Source organism: Plasmodium malariae (genome assembly GCF_900090045.1).
Source record: "Plasmodium malariae genome assembly, chromosome: 7".
NCBI lineage: Eukaryota > Apicomplexa > Aconoidasida > Haemosporida > Plasmodiidae > Plasmodium > Plasmodium malariae.
The window spans coordinates 683433-697077 of record NC_041781.1 but is presented as its reverse complement, the minus strand read 5'-3'; the positions used below and the strand labels follow the sequence as shown (position 1 = coordinate 697077).

At 28.4% G+C, this 13645-nt stretch overlaps 3 protein-coding genes across 3 annotated transcripts; 2 read left to right on the top strand and 1 right to left on the bottom strand.

The window, feature by feature from the left end:
• Positions 1 to 1110: 1110 nt before the first annotated feature.
• PmUG01_07022100 (DNA repair protein REV1, putative) lies at positions 1111 to 5985 on the top strand (the record flags this gene model as incomplete). The annotated part of the gene is made up of 1 exon (XM_029003954.1): positions 1111 to 5985. The coding sequence occupies one exon, from the start codon at positions 1111 to 1113 to the stop codon at positions 5983 to 5985; it is 4875 nt and encodes a 1624-aa protein (XP_028860692.1).
• A 1392-nt stretch (positions 5986 to 7377) lies between these two features.
• Positions 7378 to 11088, top strand: PmUG01_07022000 (selenide water dikinase, putative; the record flags this gene model as incomplete). The annotated part of the gene is made up of 1 exon (XM_029003953.1): positions 7378 to 11088. One exon carries the CDS (start codon positions 7378 to 7380, stop codon positions 11086 to 11088), a length of 3711 nt encoding a protein of 1236 aa, XP_028860691.1.
• A 1232-nt stretch (positions 11089 to 12320) lies between these two features.
• Positions 12321 to 13622, bottom strand: PmUG01_07021900 (conserved Plasmodium protein, unknown function; the record flags this gene model as incomplete). Its single annotated transcript, XM_029003952.1, has 1 exon — positions 12321 to 13622. The coding sequence occupies one exon, from the start codon at positions 13620 to 13622 to the stop codon at positions 12321 to 12323; it is 1302 nt and encodes a 433-aa protein (XP_028860690.1).
• Between the last annotated feature and the right edge of the window lie 23 nt (positions 13623 to 13645).

Genomic DNA, 13645 nt, shown 5'->3' with positions numbered 1-13645 from the left:
AAATTTTATATATCAAAATTGTTAAAAATATACATATAAATTTATATATATATATATGTATATATATGTACACATTTTGGAACAGTAAAATGAAAAAATAACTCCTTACAACTTCGTAATACCAAGAAATCACACCTTTTTTACACAAACAAATGGTGCTACTTATTTCATCTAGCAATATTTTAATAATTTTTTTTATCAAATGTTAATGCCATGCACATACTCGTGATTCCTTTTTTCCAATTATATATTACTGCGCCATATATATTACTGCGCCATATATATTACTGCGCCATAAATATTACTACGCCATATACATTACTATGTTATATTGCGCAAAATATTCGACCTTTCTAGAAAGAAATTTGTTTTTCCTTTACATTTTATACATACGTAATATTTATACAAATTAAATTGTACATTATGTAAGGGACAATCGTGATAAATGATCATGTATTATTTTATATATAAACATCGCATAGGCAGCAGCAACATTTATTTATGCAACGTTAAGAGCAAACCTTTTTTTTTTAAGAGGGGAAAAAAACAAAAATTCCCCATATATTCGTTAATTAAAATATAAAAAAATTATATATAGTCCTTGAAAATTTTTTTTTTTTTCTTTTTTTTTTAATATGGCATATTATTTCTGTCATTTTATATATCATTTTAACTAGCATGTTAAATGTTATATTTGTTATTTTAAAATAATTTTTTTTGTAATAAAATTCTGCTAATTTTTTTTTTTTTAATAAGGCTAAATTTACTTTTTTTTTTTTCTCTCAAATTTATGACAAAATGAAGACCATTTAGTTTTTTTCATTTTTATTTATATAAACATGTAACATGATAAGAAATATAGTATTCTGGCTGTTTTTTTTTTTTTTAGTTGCTTCGCTCATTCGTTTTTTCACTCTTTCACTCTTTCACTCTTTCGTTTCTTCGTTTTTTTCCCCTTCTTTGCATACGTTCGTATGCATATGATTAGTACGTATATACACAAGTTTCCAACTTGGTGACTACTATTTCTTTTAGTTTAGTTTACTCTAGTTTACTCTGGTTTTGTTCCGTTTCGTTTTTTGGTAAAATGGCCCCCGGGTACCCTCAAAAATGGACATCGAATATGGCGGTTCGAGGAGTTTTAAAAAATATATGATGAAAAAAGAGGAGAAAATCCCCTTATCCTATAACAAAAAATATAATGCAGAAATAGGCGAAAGTTATGACAGTACAAAAAAAGGTTCATTGTTATTTATGAACTGTAATTTTTACATTGATGATTTTGTAAGTTTATTTTCTCTATATAACTCATCATCATCATTAGAGTTATGTGATGATATGAGTAGCATGCAAGAGACGGTAATCCATCCGAGTGAACAAAAACAAACAGATTATTCTAATGAATCAAATTTTTATATAAATGATGCTAATGACAAAACTATTGATAGATATTGTACTCCTATGAAGAGTCAGGATAGATCAAGCACTTGTTATGACTATGAGAAAAGCGATCATGAAAAAATATATTATTGGAGTATATATAAAAAGAATAACACGAATAAGGAGGAGGAAATAATGAATAAGACACCTATTAAAAGCACATATAACGAAACAAATACAATAAATAGTAATACATGTAACAACAATTTTGATAATTTTATGAAAAGTTATCAAGACGTTTCTTCTTGTAAACGAAATATACATGCTTCTTATATTAACAAAAAAGAGCAGTTAGAAATTTTAATAGTACAAAATGGAGGAATTATACATAATGCATTAACAAGTAAGGTCACACATATCATCAGTAACAACATGGCACTAGGTTCTAAAAAATATATGGACTATAAAAAGGCAGTGAAAAGGTCCAAAGTGTTTATAGTTGTAGACAAATATATATTCGATTGTGTTACTTTTAGGGCCCGTTTGCCTGAGCAGTCGTACATACCGTCCCTATTGCGTTATAATTCGCATCAAATAACAGAGTATTTTTCATTTAAGGGTAGGAGGAGCAATGAGAGGAAAGTGCAAATAGGGGAAGAAAAAAACCAATGCAGTGAACACATAACTGCGCAAGGTCAAAAGGAACAAACGGAACAGACGCAAAGCAGTAGTCCCTCTTCGACCCCTTGCGAGAGGAGCAGCAGTACGATAGATTCAATATGTAAAGAACGGCTAATTGATGATAATTATGTGCATCAGTATAACGAAATGAATGGCTATTCTAAGTGTAAAAGTAGCGTTAACTGTGATAGTTCAGTGAACAGTTGGACTAGTGCGAGCAATCATGTTATTATTTATTCGGGAAAGGACACACTCGATAGTGGCATAACTGCACGTGGAACAGTTGCAAGTGGCGTAGCTTCAAGCGCCATAACTTCAAGCGGCACAACCGTAGGAATACTGAGCAACGAGCTTAAAAAGACAAGAAATAATTATGTGCAAAATAACAAACATTTACAAATATTAAATATGCAAATGAACTATGAAAATTTAAAAAAGTACATCGTATACAACTCCACTGAATATTTTAAAAGGTTACAGAAATATTATCTAGACAAAGAATTGAAGGAAAATGTTTTTACAAACGTGTCCGCAAATTTACATATAAATAAAAACAATTTTGAAGAATTTTGCAAAACATATAAAATATTAGATCATTTAAGTGAGGAAGAAATCAAATGGATTAAACACAAAAGTGAGCTAAATATAAATATACAAAATGTTTGGGAAAATGATATAATTCATTTTTTTTTCGACATTGCTTTAAAAAAGAGAAGAAACTATGGTAGTAGTAGTAGTAGTGGTGGTAGCAAAAGCATGATGAATCCTCTACCGAGAGACAAAAATGAAATGAATGTAGAGGAGAAAAATAAAAGTGAGAGCAATCATCAAGATAGTCTACATGCCATTCATAGGGAAAACATACCATCGGAAAAACTCATAGACAGTGTACACGATTACTTCTATAACTCTCGACTATACATTTTAGGTAACTGGAATTACATATCTAGAGTATTTTTTAATTTTGAAGATATTAAGGAAAAGGATAGCAGGAAATTCGTTTATTTATACATCGATTTTGATAATTATTTTTTGAATGCAAGTCTAAAAAGTGCAAATTTTTTGAATTGCAAGAAAGAGAATTTGGTGAGCGAAATTTTATGCGTATGTCATAGTTTAAAAAAAGAGGAAAGTTATGGAATAATAAGTGCTACAAATTATTGGGGAAAGAAGAATCGAATTTTTAAGGGCATGATAAAAGGAGAAGTAACAAAAGTGCACAAGAATAATATTCATTTTATAAAATACGATTTTACAAATATATTAAAGAGTAGTTTTCTGTTTCTATTAGTACTAATAAATTATTCTAAAAATGTTCGAGTACTATCTGTAGATGAGTCTATACTTCAATTATTTTATGAAAATGAGCAAGACATTTTTCTTATTTCTAAACAAATATCTGATGATATTTATAACTTAACAAATTTGACTGTCTCCATGGGAATTTCTAGTGACTTGGGTTTATCGAGAAAAGCCCTAAAATTTTGTAAAAAGCGCTTTCTCTTTTTCGATTTCTACCATCACTTGAGCATATTCATTGGGAGGGAGCAGAAGCGGAAGAAGAAGTGGGCATACAATCTCGACAGTGGTTTCCATCCCGACTTTTTTAATAAAAGCACACCAGGAGGGGACACCCAGGGGGGAGCAATATCAGATGTGGAAATTCTGCCAAGAGCATCAGAAGAAGGGGAAGATGAAGCAAATAACAAGCAGAATAATTATGAGCACACAAGCGAGTTGCTTAACTATGCAAGAATTGAAAAATTATTTGAAGAATATATCCTTTTTGAAGAAGAAAGGAAAGAAATTTTATCAAATGCAAATGAGGCAAATGAGGCAAATGAGCGATATACTGAGGAAGAAAATAACTACTTCTTAAATGCTATTAGGGGAAAAGTGGAAAAAGAGGTTGACTTAATTTTTGATAAATTTATTCAATTAAATAAAGATAATTTAGAAGATATCATAAATACCTTTTTTGAAAGGGTTACACATCCGATAAGTAAATATTTTTTTTTTTATAAAAAGAATGAATATTACTTAGAGATTTTGAAAAAATTAAATTATTTAAGTGGAGATTTTATTTATTTTAATATATATTACTTTCCTGCTCACACGGAACCAAATTCATCATCATTAGATAGTAATAAAATGGAAGTGGTAAAAAATGAAAAAAAAAATGTAGACAAGTTTGATGAAAAAAGAAGTATAAATATTAGTGTAAATTATGGAGTTCGATTTCAAAAAATAAATGATTTTTATTATCTTATATATTTTATGACCAAACAATTATATATACGCTTAAAAATAAAAAACCTCAAGGCGAAAAGTTTAAGCGTTCATTTTTTCATTAAAGAAGAAAATGAAAATGTAAATCCTATCAAATATTTAGGAAGAGGAAAGGTTATTAGAATAAGTACTAAAATTAAATTAAGTCATTACACAAATTGTTTTTTTGTATACTTTTTTAAAATTATATACAGTTTTGATGTGTTAGCAAATAATTTAGCTGAGTTAAGAGGTGTTCAAATTGTTTGTTCGGATGTAATAAATCACGATACACATTGTAATCATAGTAAGAAAAGTATTTTATACTATTTTAATGTGAGCACTAAAGGGGGTAAAGTGAGTATGCAAGAAAGTGAGGTGGTGGGAAGTGGGACGAGATGTGTAAATGGGTTGGCAAGGGAAGAGGAAAAGAAAGAACAAGGGAAAGGGGAAAGGAAAGGGGAAGAGAAAAAAGAAAGCATCATAAGGAAAAATAAAAAATGTCATGATAATGCCCATATTACGGAGGAGAGAAAACAAGGGGGAGAGGAAGTTAAAAAAGGAACGATGAGAAAGCCCAACAATCTAATGAACCATATTGTCAGTAAGAAGAATAACAGTGGAAACATAAACAAAAAAAAATCAATAAGTAGGAGTATAAATAAAAAAACAAGAAAGGTACGAATTAGTTGCAAACCAGATGAAAAGAGCTACATTAACAGCTTTAGAAATATAAGAAATATCTTGAGCTACTTTTTAAATACATCCATACAAAGAGGTGATAATGAGAAGAATAACAAAATAGCTAATGGTAGGAAGCCTCCTATTCCTTTTTCATTTGAAAATTGTGCACATAGAAATATTCAAAAGAAAAATTGCACTTTGGTGAAGAGAAAACGCGCCTCTAATGCCGCTACCATTCCAAAGAAGATAAAAATTACGAAAAATTTTAAAATTTATGATTTCTTCCCAAATATTATAGTAAAGAAGAAAAAAGAAAACAATATTCGTTTGGACGATATGAGCAAAAAATGCATTAATGAAAATGTAATAATACAGACAAATATATTCGACAGCATAATTAATAGAAAAATAAAAAAAGAAAATCATGTTAAGGAAGAAGTAAACTGTTGCTATTTGTGTTACATGGAAATACGTGAAGACGTGATGGAAAAACAAAAAATAAATCATGATAATGATAATGGTAATGGTAACGATAATGATAATGGTAATGGTAATGATGGTGGTAATAATAATGATAGTAATAGTAATAATTGTAAAGAGCAGTGCGCAAATAACATATTTTGTTATACGTACATTAGCAATTGTTTACATTCAATAAACCAGAAAAATGAAAAATTTGTTTTGTATATGTATATAAAAAAAATAATTTCATCCTACATTTCTTACTTTAATAACGCATTTCATAATCATAATTGTTGTAACAAATTCGCAGATCAATATTACTTGTACAAATTTATGGCATATGTTATTGACAATGTGTGTGAAGAACTGCACAGCAAAAGATTTATTGATGTTTTGCACATATTTTTGAAAAATTTCAAGTATATCTGGTGCTTAAATAAAAAAAAATTTCCTCCCTTACTTCATAGGACTCTGATAAAATACAATGTGCAGCATCAGTTAAGTTCTTGAATTTTTTTTTTTTTTTTGTCTCTCCAAGAATTTTTATTCAAAGTGTTGTAATTTATTCGCTTCACATGTTGAATTTATTTTTTACCCTGCAGGATGTGTATATTTCTTATCAAAATTTTTGCATTAAAAAATTATGCGTTATTTGTGCAACATTGTCATTTATTTTACTTTGATTTTTTTGTAGTTTGAAGGTATCCCTTTGAAATTTTTTTTTTTTTTTTTTTTCTTACAAAGTGTACCATATGGGCTTGCACATATATGTATTTACCTTATAAATAAACATATATACGTATGAACAATTATTGTGTACCTTCACAAGATTTGTTAGCATAAACAATTTTTTTAAGTTTAAAACAAGCCTTTCAGTTGCAGCAAAAAAAAAAAAAAAAAAGAAAGAAAGAAAAAGAAAGAAACATTCTTCTTTTATCAGTATAAATGTAAATTTTATGGATATATATACGTGCCCACATGTATTTGTAAATAATTATATGTACACACGTATACCTTTATATTTCTTTTCTTTTTTTTTTCTCTCCTTATGAGTCCATTGTTGTTTTATTGCTCTCAAAGGTTTGTTCTTTAATAAATACTCAAAACGAAAAATAAAAAAAAAATATTCAAGTGCAACATCAAGAGAAGCGACAATTTAGGAGCCTCGCCTAAAATTAATGCCACTACATGCTCATAATTTTTGTCGAATTAAGTGCTTAAAACGCTGCTACACTTAACGCGTGCGCAAGTAGTTATATTAAAAGAATTTAATTATGGTATATTTTGTTTATGGTTTTCCTTTTTTATGCTTTTTTTTAAAGCTTTTTTAATATTTATCGTTCATGTTCAGCCAAATACGATTGGCCAATTACCGTTTTTACGCAAGAATTTTTTTCAGTCAGCACAATTATAAAGATTGCGTTTACATGCCTGTATGTATACTTGTATATATAAAAGTATAAATGATTATGTATAAAGGTATATGCATATATTTATGATCGCTTTAGGGAGATAGTTAAAAATATACGCATTTTTGCGATATTTCTACATTATACAATTATTCAAATGAATCCTTCTACATGTACATATTCATAATATATATATATGTATATGTATATGGCAGCTTTTTCTTTTCTTTTTTTTTCCCATGCATTGCCCCTCCTTTACCTCCCTTTCCATATTTTATTTATCTTTCCCCTTTACTTCAAATATTACATTTGCCATTCTTGCAATATTCGCGTATTCGTACATAATACATTTTAAATTTCAGCAATTTGTTTTTTTGTAATTGTTATTTTGCGCAGCTTATCACATTGTACCCGTACGATAATTTATACGTATCACTAGAGCATACACTTTTGAACCATTAACATTTGCTGCTTTATCCACGTATTTTTGAAGATGAGGATATGCAAGCAAATTGACCCGGTGATGGACATTGTTATAATAGGATTTGGCATTAGGAGTAAAAGTTTCATTGACATATTTTTGGAAAAAAATGAGTTAAAAGGAGTTAACATAATTTTAATATGTAAAGATGTTTTCGTCTTTTTAGATAAGTATGTACAGAACATCGAAAAGTGTAGGGATAGTTACATTGATATATATAAATATTGTAAAGAAAGAAATATTCTTTACATTAATGAAAAGGTTGAATATATAGACTCAATTAACAAATATATTTCCTTTAGTTCGGATCGAAATAAATTAAGTTATGATTTTTTATTATGTGACTTTGATTATAAAAGTTCATATTTATTTAGTAAGGATTATTCTCATTTGAATATATATCCATACAAAAATAAAAATTTATTTTTTTATTATGTACATGTCATGTATTTATCTTTAATTAGTGCAAATGGTATGAACAGGACAGATAAAAAGTTATATTATAAATGGAAAAAATATTTTTTAGACAATATAGTTGTTGAAAGGTTTTATAATTTTTTTTCTTACAACGATAAATACGTGGAAGAAATTTTTCATAAGTATCATACCATCGTACATTTAAATTTGAATGGATCTTATAGGAGTACAAGCCACAGGAATGAAAATGTATCTGTTGTATTTGAAGAGGAAAATAAAACTACGGTTAAAGAGAATGAAACTTGTCATGAAAATGATTTTTTAAAAAAACAAAATGGGGAAGAATGTTTCCTTACAATAGTACTCATAAGCGATAACATAGATTTAGGGAAAAGCTTGTACTTTGAACTTTTTGAAAATATGAAAAAATACTGTCTGTTCATAAAAATTATGTATATACATATTTCTTCCAGTCCAAATGTAGAAAAAATAGACTTTTGCGAACATTTTTTAGTAACTGATTGTATAAAAGAGGTGAAAGAGATAAACAAAAATAAAGTAATACTATGCACGGATTGTAAGAGTGGAGATATAGTTACAGTTAATTATGACGAATGTTTTAATATGACTGAATTGCGCTACCCATCTTACGTATATAAGTCAGGTTATAAAACATTAAATTTAAGTAACGAAAAAGTTATGAATAATTTCTGTGAGATGAATAAGTTCTATCAGATGAATAAATTCTGTCAGTATGAAAAAGATGATAAGCTATATTTTTTCAATCAAATAAAAAATTACGATGAGTACACAGTATGCCACACTATTTATTTAAATATATATAATAGTATTCATAAAAAGAAGTATATCAGCATAGAAGATGTTAAAAAGAATGTCCACATGAGTAAAAAAAATGGAGGAAATGCTACCATTTCTTTATACTCTAGCATTGAATTTAACAACATACTAAATTACTTATACGTCACGATAGTTGAAATTATAAGAGCGTTTTTTCACCTTGTATGCAAGAATAAATTTGTACAGAAAAAAGTCCATTTAATAAAGGAAAAAAAGAAAAGGATAGATAAATATTTTTATAAAAGTAAAATGAGTGCGCATGAAGAGACATCCATACCTTTGCTCGTAACCCTTCTTTTGTATATTTACAGTAAAGTAGTCATTTATATTCACATCCTTAAGGGTATATTTCCCGTTGAAGGAGAGGAACAAGGAATAAGCGGTAAAAAGAATGAGGGGGACCACAGCAGTTCCAATGATGGTGGTAGCACAAGTTGTAGTAGAAGAAGCAGCCGAAGCGGTATAGAAAGTGACAGTAAGATCATTTGCAGTAAGAGGGTTAATCCTTTCGGTAGTAACAGTAGTATATGTAATACTAGCAACAATGCACACGCACTGCTACCAGCGTACATGTACGAGTTTTATCAAAAGGAGTATGAAAAAAGACTAAGTGCTACTAAGAGGACCACATATAAAATTGTCCGAAGGGAAGAAGAAAAAAATTCAAGTGATAATTCTTCTTTGAGCGTTATAATTGTTGAGCAGAACAATATAAGGGGTGAGAAAAGCAATAACCTGAACAGTAACAACAACTATAACGTAATGAGTTGTGTAAGTAAGAAAAAAGTAGATTTATATATAAAAGAAAGTATTGACAAAATAATTAATAGGAACACGTGTGGAGGGTGCGGTTCAAAGGTGCCTTCAAATGTTTTATCAAATTCGTTAAAGTTGTTAGATATATATAATTCATCAAATGTATATCTGGGAGTTGAAGGTTGTGATGACTGTTGCATATTTGTCCACAGTAAATCGAAAAGAGGTGAAAACAGTCCAGCAATTGTTCAGACCATTGATTTTTTTAAATCTTTTATTGATGATGAATATATTTTAGGGGAAATAATAGCGATTCATTGTTTATCAGATATATATAGCATGGGTGGTATTGGTATTTGTGCATTATGTGTCTTAATTGTAAAGGACAATATAGAAATAAAATTACAGCAAAGATTAGAAAATATATTAACAGGGTGTTGTCAGAAATTAAAAGAAGAGAAATGTGTGTTGAGTGGTGGCCATACATGTGCGGGTAATGAAAATTATGTAGGTTTAGCAGTCACAGGAAAAATAAAAAAGAAGATAATGCAAAGAGGCGATAACATAATGGAATATATAGGAGCAAAAAAGGAACAAATGCAAAAAGTTAGTGAAAGTCATAAAATTGTGAAAGATAAGGAGGACGCAAAGTATCAGCATGCCATGATAAACGACACAGATGATAACAAAGTAAGTGGACAAGAAAATAATTATGAAAATGCAGATGAAGTAGCGTTAAACATGTTTAAAAAACAGGAAATGCTAAAGGAAAATTACTTGTTTTTACCTAAAGGAAGTAGAAATATAAATGCAGGGGATGTAATAATTACAACAAAGATGTTTGGATTTGGATTTATTATGGCTGCACATTTATGTAAAAAAGCAAAAGCTAGATGGGTCTATAATTGTCTTGATGAAATGTTAATATCAAATAAGAAGGGCGGTTTGTATTTTTTAAAGAATAATGTTAAAGCTTGTACAGATGTAACAGGCTTTGGTATTTTAGGACATCTAAACGAAATGATTAAGTGCTCAAGAAGGGATTTTTATTTAAGTAATAGAGTGCCTGATGTGTTAAATAATGGGTTGTTTAAGAATCATGAGGAGAGAAGGAATGATGTGGACATGGGTGAAACTAGGGTAGGAGCAGTGGCAGTAGAAGACAGCAACACAGGGATAAACACATTGACAAATGGAAAGGAAAATGGCGAGGCCAAAATAAGGGGAAAATACAAAGAAAATGACAAAAACTGCAGAAATGACCAGAACGGCAAAAACGGCAAAAACAGCAAAAATAGTAAGCCCATCAATTTCATTGGCGCAAAAATAAAACTAAGCAATATCATAATTGCTGAAGGTGTCCAGGATTGCATCGAAAATAACATATACTCATCCATGTATAAGAAGAATCATTACTTATGTAATAATATTATAAATTTAGAAGAAGCTTTACTAAATGATAAGTATGGTGTTCTCTTTGATCCTCAAACAAGTGGGGGCCTAATGGCTATTGTAGAAAGAGAAGAAGCAAATAAAATTTTACAAGATTTAAAAAATATAGGATATAAAAATTCATCGATTATAGGAGAAATAATAAATGTGCAATATGATAAGTTCAAATATATGTCTATAAATGAGGTTTCGTTAGATGACTATTTGGACACTTCAGACTCTATATATATTGAATGTTAAAAAAAAGAGAACACACGAAAAAACAGTAGATAGGGAAATATGCCCATTTCATTTTATATGTTGTAACTCACCAGGTTACGTGCTCTCGTTCTATATACTTAGTCTGTGTCACTTTTACTCATCTTATGCCTTTTACTCTTTGTTCTTATACTGCTATAACCTGGTTGCATGTTTGCACAACAACGCACACAAGTGTGCATATGTGTATATATATATATGCGTATATATGAATATATATATACATGTGTGAGAACGTTTGTGTGCATATATACGCGCACATGTGCTTTTCATTTTCTTCAAACAAAATGCTTTATTTACATTGTAAAATGTTCAATTCGCGTGTTAATTTAAGAGAAAATTTTATTAAAAAAGGGGAAAAATAAATTAACGAAACAATGGCAAATAAAAGTGAGAAAAGCGAGAAAAAAAAAAAAAAAAAATATATATATATATATATATATATACATATAAACATATACACAATATTGTACAAATTAAACAAACAACGATATCCACATGTTAACACCTTTTTAAATGCACATCAATGAAAACGTGAACAAAATTAAAAAGTAAAATTGCCCATATTAATTTAAAAAAAAATAAAAAAAAAGGTAAAAATTAAGAAGTAAATAGTAAAAACTAAGAAGTAAATGGTAAAAATTAAAAAGTGAAAAGCGACATTAATTATAAACATTAAAAGGCAAAAAGTAAGGAGCAAATGTGCTAATGGTGTGTGCGCACGTACATAATAATATATATACACACATACATTTATACACACATACATTTATACATACATACATACATACATACAAACATTTATACATACATACATTTATACATACATACATACATTTATACATACATACATATATACATATATTTATAGAACTGTGAATTGGGGGCATTAAATTTGTTATTCTTTAATCATAATGGGAAAAAAAATAAAAAAATAAACGGCTAATTCAAAAATTAAAAAGGAATATTATAAAGTAAAAAAAACAACAAAATAAGCAGCAAAAAATAATGAGCATAAAAATAAAACGCAGTGAGTGGTCGAAATTTTTGGATCATAACATGATGACATAAAGATTAACAGTTTTTTGGGATGCATTTTTTTTGTGTGCAAGGCTTATATTTTAATAGGTACACACAACCCTCCCCTTATTTAAAATAAAATAGCACTAGCGCATCACTAATTGCATGGATGACGGGAATTATGGATCCCCAAACTAAATACACTCGTATTGATCCAAGCGTAACTCCCTTTTTAATCTATCTTCAATTTCATCTTTTCTATTTAGAAGTTGTAATTTATGCATTTTGATCTTTAAGGCGTTCATTTTGAAAAGTACACAGAGATAGGTCATTGAAAAAAGGAGAGGAAGAAAAACAATAACAAAAATTATCAAAAAAATTAAAATGATTGAATCTGTTGTGTTGATATAAAAATGAACATTTACAATATCCATTCCCTCGAAATCGTTTTCATCAGAATATAAACAAATTAAATAATTTTCATTCGTTTGCAAATCATCACTTTTTAAAAATGGAATATAATACTTGGATGAAGTATCATCATAATAATTCGAAAAAAAATAATGTACTTTATTTTGTGTTAAATTCGTTTTGTCCTTTTTCTTTATCTTGTTTAAACCTCCTGCTCCCATTATAGCATAATTCCAAAATGCTGGGCATTTTAATTTTACTTTATCGTCATAATCTCGAGGAATTTTAATAAACACTAGTCGATTGTACGATGTTATATATTCGCCTTTAATATACATATTATATTCCCAGTTGGATGTTAAAAAAGATTGTGTATATATGATATCATATTTATTTACATTTCTTTCGATATCTATAGGGTAGGAATTAAATATAACTTTTCCTAAATAGGATACTAGTTCTTCATTAGATTTATAACAAACGTGTAAATCTAATAAAGGTTTTTCATCTTTTGATTTCTTTTTATTATTCGTATAATATACTACAGAATTGTCTGTATTAACTACGACAGGTATATTAAATAATAGAAATAGCTTTTCCAAATAACTCTGTGATAATTCAAAATATAAAAATAAATTTCTTATGCTATAATTATTTTCTTTATAACAAACTTTATAAGTACTTCCTGAGGAAAAAGTATTTTCTGGACATTTTAATGTTTCTTTTTTTATTAAATCTTTCTTATATACAAAAGCTAAACATACCATTTCATCATTCTCTTTTGGATAATCAGCCCAGTCTCCTGATATTTTCATAAAACTTTTTTTTTTTGGAAAAAATAATATTTTATCTTCACCATTATTTTTCAACACTTTAACTGTTATAGTCAATTCCTGTAATATCGGTTTTCCTACATATTTATATAAATATGTTTTGTCAATATGTTTTGTGAAATCATAGTATTTTATTTTTGTCACGTCCTGTGCATACTCGATTTTTTCAAAATCTTCACTTAAACAAAAGTAAAATAAGCTAAAATAAACAAGTACTAAGCGCAAAAAAATAAAAGGAGGAGGCAAAAACATACTCAATAACGATTAGCATTAGA